The sequence below is a fragment of the Aedes aegypti genome, chromosome 3 (genome assembly GCF_002204515.2).
Source record: "Aedes aegypti strain LVP_AGWG chromosome 3, AaegL5.0 Primary Assembly, whole genome shotgun sequence".
Lineage (NCBI taxonomy): Eukaryota > Metazoa > Arthropoda > Insecta > Diptera > Culicidae > Aedes > Aedes aegypti.
The window spans coordinates 228,298,802-228,325,284 of record NC_035109.1 but is presented as its reverse complement, the minus strand read 5'-3'; the positions used below and the strand labels follow the sequence as shown (position 1 = coordinate 228,325,284).

The following is a 26,483-nucleotide window of genomic DNA, read 5'->3' as shown; positions in this document are numbered from 1 at the left end:
GCGTACGCCACGTGTCCGCTTTGAGTAGCTCCTTGGGACCCCAAGTCGCAGCTAGGCGCACGTGTAGCATCTGGCAACCACCCATCGGAGTTGAGCGACTGTTGCAACAACGACCAAACCACGATACATATTGAGGTGACACACAAGCTGTAACTCCAGGTTAGACTAGTCTGTAAAAAAAACGTGCACGTTTAGGGCCATGATAGGGATGTATAGAGAATATATGAACCCTACGAATTTTGTACTCAAAGTTAGACCCTAAACAATCGTCGGATTACGCAGAGAAGATTCCAGCTGTTATCAGATTTATTCGGTTCGATTTCCGTGTAGTTTGGGTTTTAGCCATTATATAGTAGTCTTTACCTGACCTGCCCTGAGAGGACTAGCCGGGTACGGTGATTGAACACGCTCTTCCGCAGTACGAGCTCTCGTACTGGCGCTTAAGCGGGAGAGTTTTCGAAAGGGTAGTTCATTGAAGAACTTGCCGATTTTGCGGACATAGTTCGAAACATTTGGCAGTAAAACATCTACGTTTGATGGATTCACTCGCTGGTTTGCATTATTTCCGCTCTGCTGTCTACTAACTGTTACACAATTAATTACGAAACTACTCACGATAAATCTCATCAACACTAGATATCATACAGACACAGGTTAAAGATCAGCGGCTTCAATCTACAGCATGCGGTATACTCTATTGAACGAATGTGAATCACTTTTGAATGTAGTCACGTTGTCGGAATGGAATTTGACGATCCTTCCACGGCGGGCGACAAGCCAAAGTAGTACAGCTTCGTAGTTACAACTCCGTGGTTAATCAGTGTAGTAATATTGCACAGAGAACCACACTCAGATAGAGCTTGAGTTATAGCAGTTCACCATCTTCTATGTACAATCTAATACTATACTGTATGATGCCAGCACCGAAGAAGCAGCCCCTCCAGCACGATGTAGGTTGCGCAACCCCCGGTTAGGTGGCCTATCGAAGATTCTACACAACCAAAAAGGCAAAAGTAGAGCAAACGGTTTGATTTTACGGCAACGAATAAAGGACAACGATTGGAAAGTCGGATCTTGCGACGTGAGAACTTTGAATGAACCCGCGCATATTGGCCTCCTGGCTCGTCAACGAAACGATGGTTCGAAAAAAATGCCAAAAAGTGACAGACGTGATGAATGTTAGCAGAACCCGTATGCTTATGGCTGATATCCGACAGAAGAGAGAGCGGTACAAGGCTACGAGAGCTGAAAAAAGCGAATCCACCACACAAAGAAATGGCAGCATGGAGAAAGTGTGGTAGCTGCGACGATCAAAGGCGCGTGGCACAATACCGTACAAATGACCACCATTTTCAATGATCGCGATCAATGGTCAAGAGGGAATTTGCTGACCGACAAAACTGAGGTGGCTTCCAGGTGGAAGGAACAATTTCAGCAGTTGTTTAACGGTAAAATGGAAATGTAGCGAGAAAAATGGTGAATAGTGATGAAGTCGGTCAAGCTGTCAACACATCAACCATAGCAGAGGTTAAAAATGCTGTCTGCGGTTGGAGCTAGGGACTTGCCCGGGCCCTGAATCCGGTTTCCAGTAAGCCCAAGAGCCTCCTTGCTTAGGACGTGACGGGAGTACAATGCAGGGCTCTGTTGAACTCCTACGAAAACCCAAGAACATAGACACGACTAAGGACCACGCATAAGAACCACGCTACAGAGCTGACAGCCGTGCTATTCTACACCCTTAGTAAGTATGGATGACACCTCCCTGAAACGGCGAGTGGGTTAATGGTACGGTCGCAATCGTCCCATTTACACCTTGGCAGGCTTCCAAGTACGTTCTCAACCCACCACTTTAGCTGCTGGAAGTAGGTTCAGTTGAACCTTTCCTGACTTGCGCCGATCTGGCTCTGAACTTGGCACGCCATAAGGGGCCGGGCATGGCATTACTGCTTTCATACATCACCTTGGGATCACGAAGGCTACTTCTTACGACACGACGGGCAAGGATAGCGGCTTAAAAGGGGGGACCCATGAACATGGAGAATTTCCAAAACAATGCCGATACAATGGAGTTCATCACAGCAGGAGTCGAGGACGCGAGCTTGGTAAGTGGTAAGATGCCACGATCGCCGGTGCATACAGCGAAGAATCCACCGACGTATAGCAGTAGCTCGAAGCAAAGTGAGACACAATGACAATAAGGAGGATTAGGGATTCAGACTCCAGTGCACAATGGGCCAGGGACGCAATCTGGCGGGACAAAGTTAATAACTCGGTAACGAAGCGTTTCCAGTATTAGGTGTCTTTGGCAAAGTTTTTTGTAACATCGAGGACCATCTACTGACAAAAACGGATAGTTCGTAAATCGTCCACATAGGTGGCGTCACAATCTTTCTTTTATATGACATGATTCTTGGGAAAAAATGTCAAATTCGGTGAAAAAAAATGTTTTTTTCACTAATTTTCTCTAATTTTGACAATTACTCGAAAACAGTAGGCTGTGGAATTTTGACATCTTCGAGAGAGTTGTTTATTTTATCAAAATGAACAACTTTGCCGGAAATGCCAAGTCTCTAGAACGTCACAGTTTAAAGTTAGATTGTGGCGTCACCTATGCGGACGATTTACGAACTATCCGTTTATGTCAGTAGATGGTCCTAGTTTGTAGCCGACACTGGCCGATCCGGGGAGAAATCATGCGGCTTTAAGCGCCACTCCGTGAGGAGACCGCACAACAAGATTAATTTTGCCCGGTTGAGACTCGTCAGGGCGAGTCCATTTAGAATTCCCGAATAAGTCGAGGATCGAGCCAGCGTGCCTACAACCTACGCAAGAACTGGGGTATCTACCCTACGCAACAACATATACTGTCGCACTCCAAAATCATTCCTCCAAAGCACGCAGTAAGACGACACCCATACCTAAGACAGTGCAACACGTACAGTTTCACACTACTGTCTCATCACTGGCGGTTCCACTACTGTCCGCAAGAGGCGCGACCAGTGTAGAAGGGTATGCGCAAGACGGCAGTCAAATTGCGCCACGCAAACAACATTAAAATTCACACGAAGTAACGGGACAATATTACCATACTCTAAAAGGTCATTCTCAAGAAACTACTAACAGAGAATTCAGTAACAAAACAAATATATTTTAGGAGAATAATAGGAATGAATCATTTTATTCTAATAGCATGCTAATTTTTGTGTATTGTTTGATATTATTTACATGTGTTCCGTCTCCTACTCTAAAGTCCTACTCTTGTGCGTTTTTCCTATCTCTCTCTTTCTTCTCTCTCCGTGCTGCCATGTGCTCTATCTATGTGACATCTCCATTCAGTTTCCCACGACGATGCGACAAGCAGAAGCGGCAAGCTAGTTCGCACCCGGGTGGCTTACACAAAAGGGTTGGGTGGGCCGGCCATAGAATACGTGCGCACGTTTTGGGGCTTTAGCATCCACCCAACCTTAACATTTCACGGACGCTTTACTGGCCAGACGTCCAAGTGGTACTCGACCTTAGGTCGGCAAAAAACTACTCCGAGGCGTCCTCACCGGACGCCCCACTCCACAAAAAAGAACGGTGCAAAAAGGAAACGACTCACCGAGTTATCACTGGCGACGCTGCGGTGGGGTTCCTTGCTGGATTGCTGTTGGCTTTCTGATGGTTCTGCGCTCCTGGTGTGTCGCGTTGATGGGAGGCAGGGGTTCGTTCGCTGGTCCACGTATGATCGCGGGTTCACGTGGCCAGGTGTACTCCCGGTTGACCTTCGAGATGGCGGCCACCCAGTGGCAATTGACGACCACGGCTGTGGCTCGAAACGGCGTAGTGGCGGACCGTTTCCTTTGGCGGGTTTGGATCGCCAGAACTTTCCGATTCGAAAGGCAGAGAAGCGTCGCTAGTGGGGAAGAAGATAGCCGCGGGCTGGGAATACTATTATGGGAAACGCACAAAACCTGACGCACTTATTTCTCTAGACTTGGACTTTGATCTAGGAAATTACACAGCTTCTTCAACAGATAGACCACGACACTTCTACACTAATCTGCGGATCGAACGAAAGTCAAATGAAACCGTGATCCTCAGATTAGGGAAGGTGCCATCGACCGAACTCAACGGAAGTTCGATATTTCCCACGAACTTCTTCGAAATAATTCGGGAGTGCCACGGTTTATGTTGAATGCTCGCTCAAGTTCGGCTTCGGCCGCGACTCATTCTTTCCCCTACTTTCTCCGGAGATTCTGAATTTCCTTGACCTTCGGAGAACTCCTCCATGGCCGTTTGAGAGCTTATGAGCTTTTTTATGGCAGATTAACTAGCTTATGGCGTAGAGGTAATTCAAAATTGAATTAGCTTTGGCGTACCTCAACCTTACCTGTTTTATAGGTCTCTTTCTATCTAATCTGATGAAATAAACTGAATGAACTGATTAACCATGGAGCAACGGCTACAAGTTGTTACAACAAAATTTGCCGAAGACACCAAATACCGGAAACGCTTCGTTACCGAGTTATTAGTTTTGTCCCGTCAGATTGCGTCCCTGGCCCATAGTGCAGTGTACACACCGAAATCGAGCAACAACGCTGCTCAAGGAGGGCAACAACCTGAAAACACGAGGTTGACGGAGGTAAAGACTAAGGTCGATGAACTCATCCAGTTCCCTAAGTACCGGCACCATGTGCAAACTGCGATCGAGAACAAGCAAACGAGTATCAAATCCTCTGTCAACGCTGCCATGTACGAGCAGAAAGCGCTGAGGACGAGAGCAGAGTTTGCCGAAAAGGTACTGAAAAAGGTTACGAATCAAGCAACGACTGACAAGCTTAGGACCCCGAAGGTTCGAGGTGACAAATCTACGAAGAAGCGAGACAGAGAGTCACCAGGAAAAAGGAAGTCCAAAAACCAGCACAGCTGACAAGGCCAGAAACAGAAAGAGAAGATGGAGAAGAAAAAGGACTTCGGGCATGGCGCTCAACGTCCGGGCTGCTTGCCTTAAAGCCAGGAGATATTACCAGAGAACAAGGAACTTAGAAGCCAAAAAGAAGCGAAAGGTCGCAGCCAGAGCTGCTTTCAAACGCGAGGTAACGCTGAGCAAGTCTGAGTTGTCGATGGTCTCTTCCCAACGAATGATCTGACACCGTGGCCACCCACACCGTATGTCAACGAGAAAGAAGCAAACGCTGAAGATCATCAGGTCTCCAATGACGAACTTAGAGCAGCAGCGAAAGCATTGAAGGTGAAAAAGGCCCCCGTACCAGATGGAATACCGAATGTGGCAATTAAAGCGGCGATCCTGGCGTACCCGGATATGATCCCAAAGGAGATGCAGAACTGCCTGGATGAGGGTCACTTCCCAGATATATGCAATATGCAGAAGCTGAAACTGGTACCGAAGCCAGGAAAAACACCCGGTGATCGATCATCATACTGGCCTATATGCTTGCTGGATACACTAGGCAAACTCTTGGAACGGTTCAACCTAAACGTGGTGGCTAAATGTACAGAGAGCGAGCACGGGTTATCAGAAAGGCAGTTCGGATTCCGGAAAGTCGACGGTAGACGCAATTCGGACGATCCTGGAGAGGGCCGAGAATGCATCGAAGCAAAAACGAAGAGGGAATCGTTACTGAGCCGTAGTTACGATAGACGTTAAGAACGCATTCAATAACGACAGTTGGGAGGCCATCACCACGCCGCTACATAGAATTCGGGTTCCTGACTATCTATACCGGATTCTTCAGAGCTACTACGAGAATCGGGTGTTGGTGTATGCAATCGACGCCAGCCGAAAGAAGTTAAGAGTAACGGCGACAGTTCCCCAAGGGTCCATACTGGGTCCGACGCTGTGGAATGGGATGTACGACGGTGTCATATTACTGGAGTTACCCATGAACGTCGAGATCGTCGGCTTTGCTGATGATGTCGTCCTAACAGTAATAGTAGAAACGTTGGAGGAAGTGGAAGTGCTTGCCACTGCGGCAATGGGCACAGCCGAGAATTGGATGAATTGAGTCATGCAGAAGATAGCCCTCCACAAAACGGAGGTGCTACTACTCAGCAATTGCAAAGCGGTTTAACACGCTGTGATTTCCGTCGGGGGACATTCATAGCATCCCAGCGGTCGCTCAGACACCTGGGTGTGATGATAGATGATCAGCTGTAAGGGTATGCGATATGGATTTTTTCCATGTCGATACGAAACGAAACGATACGCGGAATATCTTGCGCTGATAATGACGAAACGAAACGAAATTTAAAAATGTTTCGTGTAACTCGATACGAAATCAAATATCTCACGGAATTTTTCGAAACGAAACGAAATTTTTGAATTTGTTTCGCGGAATACACGTTTAAGTTTTTTTTCTTGTCAAAAGCTGGAAAATTGACCATAGGCATAAATAACGTCTTTTTAAATCCTCTATCATATGGAAACCTTAGCGTTGCTCAGCGGAATCCTTACATATTTTGGTACCGTAAAACGGGGTAACTTTGATAATGCGGGTAACTTTGATAGTGCGTAACCGACCGCATACTAGATGAAATATCATAATTTCTGTTAATCAGTTAAGCAAAACGAATGCAAAACTAAAGAAAATAAGTATGACACTTCATGTAAGAGCGGTTTTCATTTTAATCAAGAACATTTTAGGCTTTTTATGCGAATTTAAAAAATTTACACAATTTCAGCATTTTCAAAACGCTTACAAACAATCTGTTCTACGATCACTATTTGATGTAGTTTTGAATAGTTGGCCACTTATCTTTGATAGCCTAGTTATCATAGAACTTGAATACGGTCTCAAATCTCTTAGCGAAAAGCATATTCACAAACTGGGACCATTTTTGTAATCTAAGTCAGAAATTTCCATATAACGTTAAACGCCTAGAGGTATGCAATGCCCTACAAATGTTCGTTATTCATTCAATTTTGTTCGAATCATACTCCATTATCAAAGTTACCCCAAAACAGAAAACCAACTTTCGATTATATAAAAAATTATATATCCATTCAAAATAAATCGTTTGGCAATTTATCGACTGTAATCGATAGCTAGGATGCCAGTACTTGTTTTAAAAATATAAATTGTAAATCTTTGAAACAGCATGCAAAAATATTCAAGTTTTCTTCGAAAAAACTATCAAAGTTACCCCGTTTTACGGTAAGACTTTTTTCTGTTTATTTGAAATCTTCTTAATAACTTTATAAGGTTCCATTTCAACATATCTGACATTCACTCGAGGCAATGAGTGGGTTTAATTTAAATGTTACAACTAAGAAGTGGGTCGAAAAGCAGTTACAAACATTTAAAACAATCTCAAAAATATTGAGAGGAGCCCAAAATTAATTTGACTTTTAGAAATGCCTTACAATTCTTTTAATCATGTGGATGCTAATATATACCATAAAACATGGAATAATGATATTCATGTTTTTTACTGTACTGTATGCTTTGTGGCATGAATGAATGAGATAGGGGACACAAGTCGATAAATGATCATGAAAATACTAAACTGAGAAGCAGACTCTGTCCCAGTTGGAACATAACGCCAGAAAGAAGAAGAAAAATAAGTAAAACAGAGGAATCACTAGAATATTTGCTTTAGTTTTTGCTGGAGTATTGAAAAAAATTAAATTTTAGAGAAACCATCAACACATACCTAAGAAATCAATCAAGATAAATTTAAAAGAATTGCAAAAGTAATAAACTCCAAGAGATATTGCGGCGGATTTCACGAAATTCCGTTTGTTTTCAATTTTCCGTGGAAATATTTTAACAATTTGGCGAAACGAAACGAAATAGCAAAATACAAATTTCGCCTGTGCGAGTTCCGTGGAATTCCGCGGTATTTCGTTTCGAAGCGTATTTGACGGAATCATTCGGTATTTCGCATACCCTTAATCGGCTGGACTTCAACAGTCGACTATGCACGTGAGAAGGCGGCAAAGGCGACCAACGCACTTACGAACGCTCATGGTTCGAGAAGCAGTAGGAGGCGTCTTCTGGCTAGCGTATCATCGTCGATACCGAGATACGGAGTTCTCAGGTGCAGCACTGCAAACCAAGCGCAATCGGGGCAAGCTCGACAGCACGTTCCAACTCATGGCCATGAGAGCAGCAAGCGCATACATAATAATATCGTCGGAGGCAGTATGTGTGATCACCGGGATGATTCTGAATTGCATAATCCTGGGAGAAGACATCGACTGCTATCAGCGGAGAGACACTTGGCAGATGAGTGAATTGACGGAATCTGGAAAACAATATGGTGATGGAGTCGTTTGACCGACCTCGGCACTCGAGTCAGTCTGACGAAGAAAGAAAACGAAGATTTCTCCTGCGATAGCCGCCGGTAGTCAGAGCACCATCAGTGCGGAGGTCTCCCCAAACGGTACTAGAGACAACCTCCGTCTTCGTGTGAAGTCAGGAGGAAAGGGAAATAAGAAGGGAAGAAGAGGATGAACGATGGAAGCAAAGAGAGAAGCGGAGGAATATGAAAAAGCAGTCTGCTCAACATGCAACAGCAAACCACAAGCAGACTGCACAGAATGCAAAAACACAAAGCGGGAAAATGTCAAGAGCGTAATAGAAGTGCAGCTGCTTAGTATCCAGAACTGTCAGATATTGGCTTGCAGAACTAGGGACCCTGCATGCAGTAGGTTTACCAGATAACTGCTAGCCAGACTAAACGGTGGATGTTAATCCGATAAAAACAATTTAGTGACTATTGGCGACGGATACTGGGGCGTCATGCAGACAATTATCGACGTTAAGAGTGTTATCTCTGGTGACCTGCGATTTTGGTCGATTGAGTGCCGATGACTTGGTGACACGTTCATCATTCGGTAGATCTGTAATTTTTCAGCAGGCACTGCGAGAAAATTTTCTTAGTCAATACCGGTCATTGGCCAGAAGCCAGACATAATCAAGATGGGCTATGCCGTCAGTGAAATATCTGTTAGATTAAGACCGCGAGAAATTTCATCGGAAGGCTTGTCGGCTGGATTTTAGGAGTCAGCAATATGCCTCTAGTTAGCATTAGCGTAGTTAGGAGTCAGCAATGTGCCTCTAGTGGTCAATAAACCACTCTGAATCAGAAACCACTTCCAGCGATCTTAAATAGGCGATTCTAGTCTGGTGATGGAAGTTATATATGCAATGGAGCAAATATTAGTAACATACTACTGTTCAGAAAGTCAAGCTCCTCGATGTACTCCTGGTCGAAGTTAGTCATCGTATGTTGAAATCAAATTGAGAAACTGAATTCAGTTAACTGTTCAAACCTTGTATGTGTATCTGGCCATTCTTCCATCGCTCGAAATCAATTGGCTTATGAGTTAGCTAGCCAAGGAGCTTCACATGGCTTCATTGGACCTAATCTATTCTATTTCCAATATGTTTTGGAAAGCATAAGATCAATTTTCGGCAACAATTCAGCACTAATAATTTTGGAATAGTTTGGATTTATGTCGCCATACAAAATCGTACATTACTGAGCTATCTCAGGGGTGGCAAATCTGTCAGAGAAGAGTTGCCGTCTCTTGATCAAAGCGTTAAATGGCAACTGCTGAATAAAATATCACATGGCTAATATTTAGCGTACTGACTGATTTATGTGTGATATTTGTGTATCCGATTATGGAATTTCACATCATCTGATGTGTAAGTGTTCAGATTATGTGCAACTGCTATATGAACTTGGTAAATATTTATTATGTGATACTGATTCCAGAAACCTGAATCTTCAGAAATTCTTCTAGTATTGCTTACCAATAAAGTTTGCTAAAAATAATCTTATACAATTCATCTTATTTACAGTTTGAGAACCTCTGCTTTAAAAAATGTACACAAAAAGCTCTGGGTCAGGGGTGAGAAAATACATCCTCTACCCGGGAAGCGAATCGTTGAATTTGCTAGGAAATGCGATGCATCCTAGAAATGAGACAACCGTAACGAAGCAACTGGAGTTTCTTTTTACAAGCACTCCGTACTGCCACGGTGGCGGTTTCCTTTGCAGCTGTGGAAGGAAAACAGAGTGCAGAAACAAGAGTTCATACACCACCAACTCATGTACGTATGTTGAGGGCTGAGATATTCCCGTTTTCTCAGTATGAGCTTTGTAGCACCTCCGCTGAACCCTTGGTGTGCCATTCAGGAACGAAGCCCGAGCAAGTTCCATTTATTTATTCATTTCATAAAAATGTTATAACCATAATGCTCAAAGGATCTGCACTCGGTTGCAATCCCGCATCGTGCTCAAATCCTCACACGTTCTCTATCATAGGCAGGCACCATATAAGAGCACCATCTCGTGCTGTTTGTTCATATATTTTTATTGATTCCTTTATGATGCTGAACTCGAACTCGAAAATATAATCATATATGCAAACGTGTATGAATAACATCAAACGGAAAAGGCTTGTTTCGCCGTTGGTCTTCGCATCACACCACCATGATTGGACCATAAGCGGAGGACATAAGCATACAATCATAATCACATGCCATCATTGAGTGTTCAGTAAGGTGCTCCATTTTTGTATAGGAAAAATCAAACTGTGAGAGCTGTGTGACTGTTCAAATTCATTTATATTTATTTTCAAAAAGAGGATAGCAGTGTTGCCAGATAGCTTCTAAAATCATCATATATCATAATCAAAACTAATAAACAGGATTTTCTCTATAATTTATTACAGTTGATTTGAACTTAACAATCCAACTAATTATTCCCAAAACCTTCGAACCTTGTTAACGGTCTCGTCATATAAGTTTCAAAAATGGGGGGGGGGTAGTTTTAGGTGGTTTAATTAGCGCTAATGAAGAGTGAAACGAGCAAAAATATCAGTTTTTTGTTTGTTTCAAATGAAACATGGGCACGTTTATACCACATTTTCGATAATTGATTCGACTTGCAAAATTTGAACGAAATCGTTGCTCCACCCCAAAGGAAATCCTAATTTTGATTTTCCCAGTTCTTCTTTCTGGCGTTACGTCCCAACTGGGACAAAGCCTGCTTCTCAGATTAGTGTTCTTATGAGCACTTCCACAGTTATTAACTGAGAGCTTTCTTTGCCGATTGACCATTTTTGCATGTGTATATCGTGTGGCAGGTACGAAGATACTCTATGGCCTGGGAATCGAGAAAATTTCCTTTACGAAAAGATCCTCGACCAGCGGGATTTGAACCCATGACCCTCAGCATGGTCATGCTGAATAGCTGCGCGTTTACCGCTACGGCTATTTGGGCCCCCATTATAGGGTTTTTGTTTCTAAAAATAAATTCGTACGGTTTATTGCAGTTTCTCTTATAGTTTATTTTTATTCAATTCATTTATTTGACATCAAACATTTTGTAGACCATTCTTAATTACATTGTGTTCTTAATATCTATGTGTTTATATACTATAAATTTGTTGAGTATACTCGATTCATAATACATTCCTCAGTTACTATTGTAATTACAACAATCTTTAAATTAAACAATCTTTCAATAGTAATGTAGGATCATTGATTACAACGCCATCTTTGATCGAAAATATAATACGACCGTTTTTCCATATATTGGCTAATTTTCTCCATTAGAATTTCAAGCTGATCAAGCTTCTGAGGATTCGTATGAACAAATTTGATGAGTGTAACTTAAGACTTTTTCGGGCCACTCTAGAATATAGTCTTTATTATTGCTCAATAGAAAAAAAAACAGCCATCTCCGCGCCAGGAGCAACATCTAGGATGGTGTCCTGTACCTATTCACGGTGGCCATCATTGCCAACAACGACGACGATGGTGGTGTCATCATTGTGGAAAACGAACCAGTCCATCAGCATAATATGATAGATGGGTTTATTTATGGCCGTTGTAGAATGGCAATGTAATTTTTTCCTCACGTTTCCACCATCAACCACCACCGGCAGGAAAATCATATGAGCAAGTACAATGTAGCGGGAAATTTTCTATGGCAATAACTGGGTTGACTCTCGTTTTTCCCATGTTTGATGTTGTTTCTCTTTGAATGCTTTCATATATGTGAGTGGGATGAAAAGAATCGAATAATAACATAGTTATATTTCAATTGAACATGCCTCGTGATTAGGGTTCATAGGAAGTGTTTGCGTGATGAACAGTTTGATGCATCAAATCAATCAGGTCTGCTCAGAGATATTTGTGTTATCATCATCATAATGATAGACATGTCATTCTACAAGAAGGCGTGTAGCATAGTGGACAAGTTGGTTGAATAACCGATAAGAAATTCACAATTGCAGGAAAAATTTTCTGTTTGTGATTTTCCTTATAAACTTACATTTTAATGATACCTGAGTAGTGTTTGATCCGTCGAATCTGTTGCATGCTCCTTTGTAGGTGTGCGAAGGAATCCGGATCAATTGTGTCCGGTTCGTGTAGTAATCGCATTATCGGTCTCGTTCATCCGTATATAAAAAAATATATTGACCTGCAATCGGACGCAGCCGACGCCGTTATTGTTTATTATTATAATGAGAGCACCAGTACTTACACATTGAAGATGCTGCTGATCCTGAGTATCGTCTGTTGGTTCCCTGTGTATGTACAGTTGTTCTTGCAATAACGGAGTAGCAACTGCGGTCGGTCAATCATGCTCATGCTCATATTATAATTACACATTAATGATTTGCCAATTTCTTCCACTACGGTATTTATAGATTCTATATAAAATTCAGTAAAAAAAATCCTTCAAGAATTCTTCCAAAGGACTCACGATGAATACCTCTTGTGATTCTTCAAGAAACTTTTCAAGTGTTCAACAATGTGCTTTTAAAATATCCCTGTAATGCTTCCCACGGGGATTTCTTCATGAATTATTTCCTTACTCCTTCAGCGCTTTTTGTTTTAGTAGTTCTCACTGAGGACTCCTGTATTACAACGGAAAATATTCCCAGCATAATTAGTTTATTCAACAGATTTTTCCTAAAGTTTTTTTTCTTTGGGCTTCCTGATTTTACCAAAATTTTTTTCGAAGAATCTTAAACCTGATTGCTTAATAGTAGTTTACGGAACAAGTTGCAGAATGATGATTTTTACAGCATGAGTCGTAACTTTATTCTACGAGGCATGCCGAGTAGGATAATTACGATAAGTGCTGCAAATATCGAGTTCTGCAACAAGTTAAGTACAACATTTTTTGCAATTTCGTAGAAGACCACTTGAGGGAATCAGAAATTATATCGGAATGCATTTACCATTATTTTACAATTTCTGAAAAATTGTTGTGTTATGATTCATTATGCATCTCAAAACAGTTGCGTAATGAGAAAGCGTTGCGTAATGAATCATTACAGCACTGGTTTCAGCCTTTTACGATCTTTTGACTAACTCCGCCAGAGAATGCTTTAGAAATTAATTTCAATATTTCTCCAGAAAGGTCCTCTACGTACCACATACAAATTCCAATTGTTCGTTTAAAATATCAGTCAGTTGTTCATTAAGCATTTGATTAGAATTTTTTGAAATTACTTAGGATTTCTCCGAGAAATAGTACAATCAAATCTAGTAGTCTCACCAAAATTGTCTTCAAAATCACCAATAGGGTGCGGCTTATTTTTCGAAAGCTGTTAAAACCAAAAATTCGTGTGCTTTTCTGAATTCTAATCACATAAAAACAGAAACCCCAAGGTTTGAGCCAAAAATATTAAGATTAAGATGTTACTACTCGGTTGGGCAACACGTGGGTTGCCAGGACAAAGACCTCGGCAAGTTCGGCTTTCAAATCTGCCGGGAAAGATGATATTTTCCCAGCCTTACTGCAACAAGGAAAAGAGACGCTTTGTCCGCTCTTAACCGAAATATTCAAAGCAAGTGTTGCGCTTTCAAATATTCCAAAAGCGTGGCAAAAGGTTCGAGTTGTCTTCATTCCAAAAGCTGGAAGAAAGGATAAAACAATTCCCAAAGCCTTTAGACCTATAAGCCTTTCCTCTGTTCTTTTAAAGACAATGGAAAAAATAATTGATGACTTCATCAAATCAACAAGTTTAATAGAAATGCCTCTTTGTAAATACCAATTTGCGTATCAATCAGGTAAATCTACCATTACGGCGCTGCAGTCGCTGGTAAATAAAATCGAGAAATCTCTTGAAGCCAAAGAAATAGCCGTGGTTGCTTTTCTCGATATTGAAGGAGCATTTGATAATGCATCCTATAGCTCTATGAGTTCAGCCATGGAAGCAAGGGGCTTGGATAAAAGTGTTATCGAATGGGTTATGACCATGCTCAAGGGTCGCACAATTTCTGCTGATCTAGGAGGTGCGCAAATATCTATAAGATCTACGAAGGGATGTCCTCAAGGAGGAGTGTTATCGCCCTTACTGTGGTCTCTTGTAGTAGACGAACTCCTTAGAAATTTAATAGATCAAGGTTTTGAGGTAATTGGATATGCCGACGATGTGGCCATCTTAGTTCGTGGAAAGTTTGATAACACGATTTCCGATCGGTTGCAAACTGCGTTAAACATTACTCTCAAATGGTGTAGGAAAGAAGGGTTAAACGTAAACCCTTCAAAAACTACTATCGTGCCTTTCAGCAGAAGGAAAAAGGTAAAGCTTATACAGCCTTGTTTGAATGGAGTTCAAACTCAATTTTCGGAAGAAGTTAAACACCTTGGTGTTACTTTGGATAAGAAATTGAACTGGAACTCTCATCTGAGCAAGGTCATAAGTAAGGGTACTAATGCCCTATGGGTCTGCAATAAAGCCCTAGGAAAAACTTGGGGACTGCGACCTAATATGATAAACTGGATTTATTCAGCAATAGTCCGACCAAAAATTAGTTATGCTTCACTGGTATGGTGGCCCAAGACAAATGAGGTAACCGCTCAGAAGAAGCTGGCTAAGTTGCAGGGACTTGCTTGTATATCAATGACAGGGGCAATGAAAAGTACACCATCGGTTGCCTTGGATGCCCTTCTTAATATACTGCCTTTGCATCAATTCATTAAACTGCAAGCTGCAAAAAATGCCTTGCAGTTTATTCGTTATAATAAAATACTAGATGGTGATTTGATTGGTCACATGAAAATCATCAAGGAATTCAATTTGAATTCAGATAACAAAACAATAGAAGATTGGATGACAACGAAGACCAACTATGATGTTCCCTTTAAAGTGGTTAAACCAAGCCGCTATACTTGGGATTCTGGTGGGCCAAGTTTACGTGCAGGTTCTATTGTCTTTTATACCGACGGGTCAAAGATGGGCGACAATACCGGAGCTGGAGTTTTCGGCCCTGGTATCAGCAAGGTAATCGCTATGGGGCGCAGTCCCGCTGTGTTCCAAGCTGAAATACAAGCCATCATTGACTGTACAAATGTTTGTCTCAAAAGAAACTATAGGTTTGCAAAGATCTGTATTTTCTCGGACAGTCAAGCAGCTTTGAATGCTCTAAAGGCATTCACATGTAGATCAAAGTTAGTGTGGGAATGCATTCTTTCTTTGAAGCAATTGGCCAGTAGGAACGAAGTTACATTGTACTGGGTGCCCGGCCATTGTGGAATTGAGGGGAATGAAATCGCCGACAATCTAGCAAGACAGGGTGCAGCTTCGAGCTTTGTCGGCCCTGAACCGTTCTGTGGTATTCCTGAGTGCACTCTCAGGATGAAACTGAAAAATTGGGAAATGTCCATGGTAGAATCCAATTGGAACACCACGGATACATCCAAGCAAGCGAAAAGATTCATAAAACCCAGTATAGCTAAAGCCCGGGCTATACTGAATCTTAATAAAGGAAATCTTAGGGTAATAACTGGCCTGATGACCGGTCACTGCCCAAGTAGGTATCATCTTAAAAATATAGGAAAAATACAATCCTCTGAGTGTCGTTTTTGTCAAGCTGAAGACGAAACTGCTGAGCATTTACTCTGCAACTGCGGAGCATTGCTTAATCAAAGAACGTTAACATTTGGAAAAGGGTTATTAGAGCCCTTGGAAATTTGGCAAGGTAGTCCTAATAGGGTAATAGACTTTATAAAACGAGTTGTGCCCAGTTGGGACAGTGTGACACATCAACCAATGTCTATCACATCTCAATTGTGAAAGGATATTTGATGAGCACCAAATAAAATATGGGTCATACCACAATATTCCTAAATAATGGAAGCAGTGGTTAAAAGGCTCTACAGATGAGGGAAAAAAAAAAAAGTTCGGCTAAGCAATGGCCTACCGTGTGAGGCTGGGTTCTTCAACGACCACTTTTACGGATAGCTTGACCTGGAGCACTTCTCCGATCTCAAGATCGGCTTGAGTAGATCTACTTTGCTAATCAGACCTCGGATATGGGGGGAGGGGGGTGTAACTAAAAAAACTAATGGGGTAAAATTTCAATTTTTATTTCCTAAACTTTACAGTGCTGTGTGGGTGAGTGTGGTTTGTTATACTTAGCGTTATTATTTCAGATCAGCCGGTCCCTGCTGACAACTTGGAGGATATGGAACAGCTCTGGGGTCGGTGAACAACGTGTCGACTCTTCAGGGTACTCTAGGGATGGGTTGGATCCCAGGCACGTCTGGATCTGCTTCTGGATTCAAAAGCTTCCGTGGTTCGCAACTGGCTTCTAGGCTGAAAAGGTGTCAGTAGGACCGTGAATACGTAACGGAACTCCAGACTGTACTTCGCGGGAGCTACACACAGGAAACAGTCGTCTGTAGACCTAACCTACTATTTGAGGGATCACGGGCTTTATCATACCTGATTCGTAATTCTTCATTTTCAAAAAACTTCTCCACTGTCCTTAAACTTCTTTATCCATGCTTCACTCACAACTTTCTTTCTTTAATAAACTTTATTTTTTTTAACAAGGAACAGTTGTCCACAAGGAAGAATTCGCGTTGAATGTATGAACAAATTTCACAATATTATTCGACTAATTTCCAAGAGATTTGTAGCTAAAGTTCTGTTGCCACCGTTCGTTAATCCTCAAGGAATATTTGATTACATTGAAATTGTTATAGAAAGGTGTTGGAAATTAGTGAAAGATTGTTTTGGAATTTCGTAATAATTTAGATTATAATATGTTTTCATGAAAAATGTGGTAATTTTTGTCTGACTTTTCAGACCTCCTCCCCCCTCGTGGCTCTGCTTGGTTTGGGTCAATAAACATGTAATATAAATTTGAAAAATTCGGATACAAAATTTAAAAAACTTAATGTACTACCACACTCATATTGCATTCCTTTAATACAACAGGTCTCGTCTACCAATTAGACTACTGGATTCTTCCAAAATTGTAAGCAAAATAAGATTTTTTGTTGAACAAGGGAATATCGTTATATCCTTCCTTCAATTAATAATTTAACATTTCAGATAATAAAACACATCCCATGAAATGCAAAATACAGCTTTACCCACACTAATTTACAGTCAACTACCAAATTCTCATTAAAGACCCTTAACGCCACTACCTCGAATAGGTCACTACCCCGAACGCCATTACCCCGAACACATAACATTTTGAGACTTATTCTAGTTAGAGAGTGGGGAGATAATTGTACGATTCCATATGAGTATTTGACGAGTTTGGCTCGAAAATGTATTTTTTAAATATTTAAAGATAAGAAAGGCAGCTAGGTGTTCAGCAAATAATTTTTACATACTAAGTTTTGTTTGGATTTGTACTTTATGTTTAAGTTTGGTGAAATTCACATGTCCACATTGCAATGTTCTGAAGAACAATATAATATTTTGGCAAAGTTGTTTAGTAAGTTAAGGACTTTCATTGTTCGAAATAGTCGATTCAAAATTTTGCCGCTAGTGAGCATGAAACTTTTGTTTGCAGATATCTCAGGAGCCAGACAACTTTGAAAGTTAGTGTCTTCGGCAAAGTAGTTCAGTAGCTCATGGGCTATAATTGTTTGAACCAAGAAATAGGATATTTTGCCACCAGGCGGTGGCAAAGTTGTTGCACCTTAGGCAAAGTTGTTCAGAAGTTCAGGGACTACCATTATCCTACAAAATCTCGAACTTTAAGGATAAAACAAAAAAATAATTTGAGATACTGAACAACTCTGCCGAAAACTTCATATTTCTAAGTGATCAGGCTTCTGATATTTGTGAAACAAATGTTTTATCCGCAAAATCCCGCAAAAATGGTGTTCACCTCTAATCCGGCCGGTACAAGACGGAGGGGTGCGCAACGAGCTAGGTGGTTTGACCAAGTGGAGCAGGATCTTGGAAGTGTGGGGCGATCGAGAAATTTGAGGATAGCAGCCATGGACCGAGTTAGTTGAAGGATGTAGAGCCAGAAAAGTAAAGTAAAGTATGTTTTATGCTCTCTAGCAAAATTTTAAAGAGAAAAACTTAAAAGTAGATGGAGTACCGTATACCTTTTAATTCCGCTCCTAAATGCTTATCTTTGACAGATACGCGTATTTCGACTACCACATGCGGAGCGGAATTCAAAGGTATACGGTACTCCATCTACTTTTAAGTTTCTCTATTAAGATTCTACTCAGAGGATTCGAACATTAATTAAAGAGGGGAAAATTTTAAATCCACTAGCTCAAACAATGATAGTCCTTGAGTTACCGAACAACTTTGCCAAAGACGACATCTTTCTAATTGGTCAGGATCCTGAGATCTGCGAAACAAAAGTTTCATGCTCACTAGCACCGCCTAGTGGCAAAATCCCGAATTTCTTCGCAAAAATAATGATAGCCCTTGACCTACTGAACAATTTTGCCGAATACGTCATCTTTCTAAATGTTCAGACTCCTGTGATATTCGCAAAAATAAGAGTGTTGTACAAAGTACAACGCGCGATTACTCGCGTTACAAAAATTCGCGCGGCGACCAAACGGTTAATTATGTATGATTAGAATTTCTTGAAGAATATATGTATAAAATGGACAGGAAGAGGATCGCATTTCAAAAATAGTCAAACCAAAACACTATTATGTTCCAGAGCAGTGATTTCCTCAATCCACTAAAACCACGTGGTTGACCTTGTTAACCCCCCCTCAGTGTGGCTTTTTGTGGTTATTTGGCCGCCTCCCCCTCATCAATGACCACAAGATTTATGGACAACCTTTTATTTGACAAATTCAAGCGTACTCTAAGAAATAATTTATTACTTAAATAAAAAACTATTGTCATTTTGTTGATTTTTTTTCATATCAGGTTGAATTTCTGCCATTCATCTGTAGAAAACTGAGCCAGGTTGAAATTCCTGTAATTAGTTTCATTTTTGCCAATTTTTTCTTACTCGTATGGATAAGTGTTATGCATTCTTGTAAGGGAATTTCAAGAATATTGACGCTTTTGTGTATCACGGTGCAACGGAGACGCACACACCTACAAGCTGGTTCTAGCAGTAAAAATTGAGCAACAACCAGGCGGTTAATTAAGGGACAAATTACCCTCGGGTTGAAGTTTCTCTCATCAAACAACAACCAGTCAGTTAATCTTTCGGTTGTCGCGCGATGATGTGTACGACAAGCGAGGTATTCCCTCCAATAAAAGAACGTAACTACTGTAGATTTTTTGTCAATGATAAGAGTCATGTTAATTGATTCTGAAGATTTTTGTTCACGTAAAAAACGTGTTTATTTATTTATTTTTTTATAATCATAATCATCAAAAATTCATGGGAGGGATCATATACATATTTTTTGATAACAAATCTTTGAGTTGTTTATACCTATAAGTAAATGAAAAACCATACCAGAAAAACTAGAGTTTGTATCCTTTGACACATAAACGAATTTCGACAAGAGTAAGGTCGTCTTCAGTGTCGTGTACTAAACTCGACTTTTATATATTTTTTAAAATGAAACGACGAAACGATATGTGAAATCGATACGCATGGACTATCGAAATTCATACATTTTGCCTTATGAAAGATGGAACGATAATCGCAATATGAACGCTTCATGTATCGTTTTAGCATCGCTCCACACCAAGGTGTCGATAGGCGCGGGGTGTACGCACGAGCCTATCGATCGCAAGGTCCTTTGTTCGATTCCAGGTTGCCGCGAAAACTATTTTTGCTTTTAAATTTCTGTTTCATAAGGCAAATTTATGAATTTCAACCCGATTCCTTGTGGCGAATTTTCATAAGGGGTTCCTATGTTTATCGATAGTCCATTTGCCTGAGTGGATGTTTCTGATGAATATCGTTCGAATAACTGCATTGCGCCACATCATGAATGACAAAGGTGACATATCCAAATATCTACATCCATATTTTTATCTAAATATGAAACTGGTAGATAATTTGAAACTCCATCAAACAACCTTATCCCATTTGAAAATACATGTAATTCACTCACCTTCTTGTTGTCTCGGAACTTGAGCCATCCGGATACAATAGTCTGATCGTTGGCAAGCACATCGGCCCCTTCTCCTACCGTATCTTCGCCCGTAGGGCTGCACACACTTCTGGCCGGCGAACTGAACACCCCCGGTTCCCCCAGTACACTCTTGGCCGGACTCGTCGGAAACCCCCCGAAAGTGGTGTGATCCATTGATGATTTACCGTGGTGCACTGGAGAGCTGAATACTCCCGGTTCACCCAGAACACCTTTGGCCGGTGAGCCAGGCGGAAATGGTTCCTTTCGTCGCAACAACGGTGTGCTTTCACAGGAACTTCCACCACCCCCGCACTCACTCCTCATCACACTGGCACTGAACTGGTTTCGGATGATGTTTTTCCGCATGCAACTGCTGCAGTCCGAATCGCCTCGCTTCCGCATCACTGCCATCATTGGGGAATTTTTGGAGAACTCACTTTCTATTCGATGCACGCATCCAGCTGTGGTGGAGCTCTCTGCTGTGGAGGCACGTAGCTTCGGAGCACAAACACAGTCCTGTACCTGATTGAACTTTCTCGATACGATGGGCGAATCACTGAAGTCGACCTCTTCCGGGCCGGCCCCTCGTCGACCGCACAAGGGCGAGCTTTTGTCTCGAATTACACCCTGTAATTTGTCCAGCCGCCGGTTTGGCAGCGGAGAATTCTGTGCACTCTGGCTTCCACTTTCAAGCAAACTGTGATGGTAGGGCTCCAGACGGCGGGGAACGAGCGGGGAATTTTTGCATGACTCCGAACCGTGAAGATTGCCAAGCATGGTGGCTGCCGTCAGGGCCGGATGTTCATTGCACCGTCGCGGCGGAGTCGTTATCGGTAGCTGCTGGTCGGACATTGTGTCGTCTGAGGAGAGAGAAATAGAAAACTGAATGAGTTCCAATGCTGATTGGTAAAATTAATGATTTTTATAAGATTTTAGTGCATTGAAAACAGATTTTAATTATATATTTCTTGGAGAAGAAAATCTAGTCAAGTTTTTCCATCAGGAAAACCTTGAAATGTATACTCACAAAAAACAGCCAAAAAAATTATAACGTAATTTTAGCTACACATGTACAATAGGGCGGGTCAAAATTTAAAATGTTTGAAAATCCAATTTCCCATGTCTTCCTAACCACCCTAATCATAAAAATAGTGTTCTGTGAGATTTTCAGCTTTCTAGGTGGTGATTTAAAGGTGACCCAAAGATTATGTAGGTTTATATGGAAATTACTATGGATAAATTTTGAAAAATGTTTCAAACACGTTAGTATTTAAATGTAAGTACAAACTTATCATCCCATAGCGGAAACTAATTCTTCAAACCATAAAAATAAATTTGCTGAAGAGAGAAATTCAATCCGACGGATAGGAGAAGAGATATTCATGTGTTTGTTTGCTATTATTTAGCTTCATATGGGATTATAGCCCTAAAATCATTTACAAAAATCCCAAATAAAATTAGCTCAAAAGGGATTTGTTCCTTCTGCAACATCCTTCATTAAGATTTGAAGAATAAGTTTTCACTATGGGATGATTAGTTTGTACTTACATTGTATTTCTAACGTGTTTGGAACATTATTCAAAAATTTTCCATAGTAGTTTCCATATAAACTTACATCGTCTTTGGGCAACCTTTAAATCACTACCGTAATTTCGGGTGAAATTGATCACTTTTCAAGGTTTTTCTTGTCTGATTTCTATAATGTTGACAATGCCAAAACAAGTATGAAGGTGAGCCTCATTGACTCAAGTACCGAAATTTTCTAGCAAATGTAATTTTAGTGCTAAAAATATGTCTAAAATAAAAAATCGTTAGATCTTATTTCGGGGTGAAATTGATCACTTATCAATGCCATTATTGTTAGTTTTCAAAACAACTTTACATAATAAATTTGAGCTCCCTGAATCCGAATATGCTTGCCAAATTCTTAACAATACAATCTTTATAGAAATAATGAATATTTAATTTTCAAGAATAATGCAGAAAACGCCTAAATGTATGCAGTTGAAAAGGAATTTCTTGATATATTACAGAAATTTAATAATTTCAACCAAATCAACGAATTGGTACGAGTTGTGGTTATGAAATCTAGTTTGGGGATATATCTTTGGTATCCTCACAAACTTTCAGGATTATACCATGTCCAAATCCTTGTCTAGAACTAGAAGTTTATTGATGTTTGTCAACACTGCACCGTACAAGATTTTAAAATTTTACATTATTTTCATATAAATAAACATTTTAGAACGCAAAAAACTTCACAACACACAATTCGGACATACTTACGACAAACAACGTTCATTCACTGCAGGTTACATTGATATTTGTGCTCCATTAGAAAGAAATAAAATCGAGTGACACAGTAATCAATTTCACAGGAATTTATGGTACCTAGAAAGCTGAACAGTTCACAGAACCCTATTTTAATGGTAAGGATGGTAAAGAAGATAAGAAAGATTGGTTTTTCGAACTTTTTTAAATTTTGAACTGCCCTAATGTCATTTATGTTTGTGCGATATTTGTCAGAAAACCATTCGCCAGAAAACTATTTGCCAGAATGACATCTACCAGAAAGTCATTAGCATTTACAAGTGAACTGAATTCAAATGATAATAAACCAACAATCTCGCTTTTCTTTTTTGCTAGTGTACAAAGCAGAGACGATATTACAATATTCGGCATTATTTGCGAGATTTGTGCTTAACACATCTTTATACAATATTCCAAGCTGTTCCACATTATAAACATGTAGCTTAGCTATTTCAAGCTTTGAGAGAATAGTCTTGTTATTAACTGCAAGCGATTCTTAATAGAAAAACTATATTGCATATCCGTAGAATTTTTCTTTCAACTTTTTCTTCTTTCTTTTGCAGCCCACAGATGCTCAGACGGTTTGACCAACATTGACTTTGCCCCCAGGTAGATGCTCATGTTGGTGTTATGGATGACCGATCAGCAGTTCCTCTAGGGATCATGAGTTATTCTAGGAAATTTTCGTCCACGAGTTCGTTAAGGAATTCCATCAGTACTTAAGATTCAATCATGAATTTCACGAAGGATTCCATCAGGAGTGCCTTCGTTGTTTCCATCAGGGGTCCTTCTAGGGATTCCATTAGAAGTTCCTCTAGGGATATCATCAGGAGATCTTCTTGGGACTTCATCAGGAGTTCCTCCAATGATTCCATCAGGAATTTCTTCAAAAATATATTTAGAAATTCATTCAAAAATTCCATCAGGAGTTCCCATAGGGATTCTATCAGGAGTATCTTAAGGGCTTCCATCAGAGTTCTTCTGGGGATTTCATCAGGAGATCCTCTAGGATTCCTTCTGAGATTTCACCTGAAATTCCTCAAGAGATTCTATCAGGAGTTCTTCTAGGGATTGTATCAGGAGTCCATCGAGAAATTCCATCAGGATTCCTTCTAGGGATGTCATTAGGAATTCCTCTTGAGAATCTATCAAGAGTTCCATCAGGAATCTTATCAAGAATTCCACCAGGGATTTCATATGGAGTTTCTAGCGATTTAATCAGGAATTCTGTCAAAGATTCCATCAGGATTTCCTCCAAAGATTCCATCAGGTGTTTCTATAGAGATTCTATCAGAAGTACCTTATGGGTTTTCATCAAAGCTCTTCTGGGAATTTCATCTGGAGTTCCTCTTGGGATTCCATCAGAGATTCAACTAGAATTTCTCAAAGCATTCTATCAAGCGTTCTTTCAGAAATTATTTCAGGAGTTCCTTGTTGAATCCCATCAGAATGTATTCTAGGGATATCATTAGGAATTCCACTAGAATTCCCTACCAGGGGTTTCTTTCCATACAGAGATTTCCTAAGGGACTATTCAAGGGAGTCCTTCAGGAATTTCTGAAGGGATTCCTCCCGGAATTCCTGAATGGATTTCTCCCGGAACTAATCAAGGGATGCCTCTCGAAATTCCTACAGGAATTAATCCTTAAGGAATTCCTCCGAAATATCTCCAAAGAATCTCGAGGATTATCAGGATTTGATCTGATCATCGTCCGAGTGCCAGAAAAGGACTCTAAGCTAAACTGCGCACTATGGTCCTCCGGAAATCTAGGGGGTTGGTGTCAGGCCCTGCAAGCCAGCCGTAAAAAATCAAGCAACGAATAATCAACGAGAGAATATGAACCGCGACAATCGGCGAAGACCACAGTGACATAAAGGGACTAGCGATTGGAAGCTCGGAGAACTACAAATCGGGGGCACACGCATTCTTGCCGACGTGATGAAGGACCGTGGATTCGGTATCGTAGCATTGCAGGAAGTGTGTTGAATGGTGCGAACGTTTAGAGGTAACCGTACCATCTACCAGAGCTGCGACAATACACACAATCTGGGAACAGCTTTTATAGTGATGCAGAGGCGCGTGATCGGGTGGTGGCCAATCAGCGAGAGATTGTGAAAGTTGAGGCTCTGAGGCCGGTTCTTCAACTTCAGCATAATAAACGTGCACAGCCCTCACTCCGGAAGTACTGATAATGATAAAGGCGCTTTTTACGCGCAGCTCGAACGCGAGTACTACAGCTGCCCAAACCATGATGTCCAAATCATCATAGGAGATCTAAACGCTCAGGTTGGCCAGGAGGAGGAGTCTAGACCGACGATTGGAATGTTCAGTGCTCACCGGCTGACGAACGAAACGGCCTACGACTAATTGATTTCGCCGCCTCCAAGAATATGGCCATTTGTAGCATCTACTTCCAGCACAACCTTCCATACCGATACACCTGGAGATCACCACAGCAGACAGAATCGCTAATCGACCAAGTTCTGATCGATGGACGGCACTTCTCCGACATTATTTCCGTCAGGGCCTATCGTGGCGCTAACATCGACTCTGACCACTATTTGGTGATAGTGCAACTGCGCCCAAAACTCTCCGTCGTTAACAACGTACGGTACCGACGGCCATCCCGGTATGACATAGCTTAAGTAACCGGATGTCGCAGAGGCGTACGCGCAGCACCTCGAGGCTGCACTACCGGAAGAGGGTGAGCTGGATGAAACCCCTCTTGAGGACTGCTGGAGAACAGTGAAAGCAGCCTTGCAGCTGAGAGCAACGTCGGGTAGGTGGGGCATAGTCGACGAAGGATTGGTTCAACGGGGAATGTAGGCAGATTCTGGAGGAGAAGAATGCAGCGTTGTCGGTCATGCTGCAGCAAGGGACTCGACAGAACGTGGAACGTTATAGACGGAAACCGTAACAGCAGACCCGCCTTTTTAGGGCGAAAAAACGTCACCTGGAGAAGATGGAGTGTGAAGAAATGGAACAGTTGTGCTGGTCTAAAGAAACGCGCAAGTTTTATCAGAAGCTCAACGCATCCAGCAACGGCTTCGTGTCGGCTCGCGATGTATGTGTAGGGATAAGGATGGGAGCATTTTGACGGACGAGCGTGAGGTGATCGAAAGGTGGAAGCAGCACTTCGACAAACATCTGCATCGGCTAATAGGCACAATTTTGGAAACAGAACAGCTACCGGAGTAGTGGAAGGAAGGGGTAATATGCCCTATCTACAAGAAAGGCAACTATCACCATTTTAAATGCGGCCCACAAGGTATTAACCCAGATTATCTTCCGCCGTCTGTCGCCTGTAGTAAACGAGTTCGTGGAAAGTTATCAAGCCGGCTTCGTTGAAGGCCGATCGACAACGGACAAGATCTTTACTTAACTGTCGTGAATACCTAGTCCCAACCACCACCTCTTCATCAATTTCAAGGCGGCATACGATAGACTGCGTAGAACTATGGAAAATCATGGTCTAGAACAGCTTTCCCTGGAAGCTCACGAGGCTGATAAGAGTGACGATGGAGTTCATTTGGATCCCGCCGAGGACTACGACAAGGTGATGGACTTTCGTGCCTGTTGTTCAATATTGCGCTAGAAAGTGTTATGTGGAGAGCCAAGCTGAATAGCCGGGGTACAATTTTCACGATATCCAGCCAATTTGTTTGCTTTGCGGATGATATGGACATTGTCGGTTAAACATTTGAAAATGTAGCAGACCTGTACACCGGCCTGCAACGCGAGGCAACAAAAGTTGTACTGGTGATGAATGCGTCCAAGATAAAGTACATGCTAGCTGGTGGGGCTGAGCGCGACAGAGCTCGCCTAGGTAGCAGTGTTACGATAGACGGGTATACGTTCGAGGTGG

At 41.4% G+C, this 26,483-nt stretch overlaps 1 protein-coding gene across 1 annotated transcript in view; it reads right to left on the bottom strand.

Moving 5' to 3' along the window:
* LOC5567299 overlaps window positions 1-26,483 on the bottom strand; it is a 440,692-nt gene that overhangs the window by 192,315 nt on the left and 221,894 nt on the right. Inside the window, exon 2 of the mRNA XM_021850757.1 lies at window positions 20,287-21,167. Within this exon, the coding sequence (XP_021706449.1) occupies window positions 20,287-21,159 (873 nt within the window). The 5' untranslated portion in view covers window positions 21,160-21,167. The remainder of the gene's footprint in view (window positions 1-20,286; window positions 21,168-26,483) is intronic.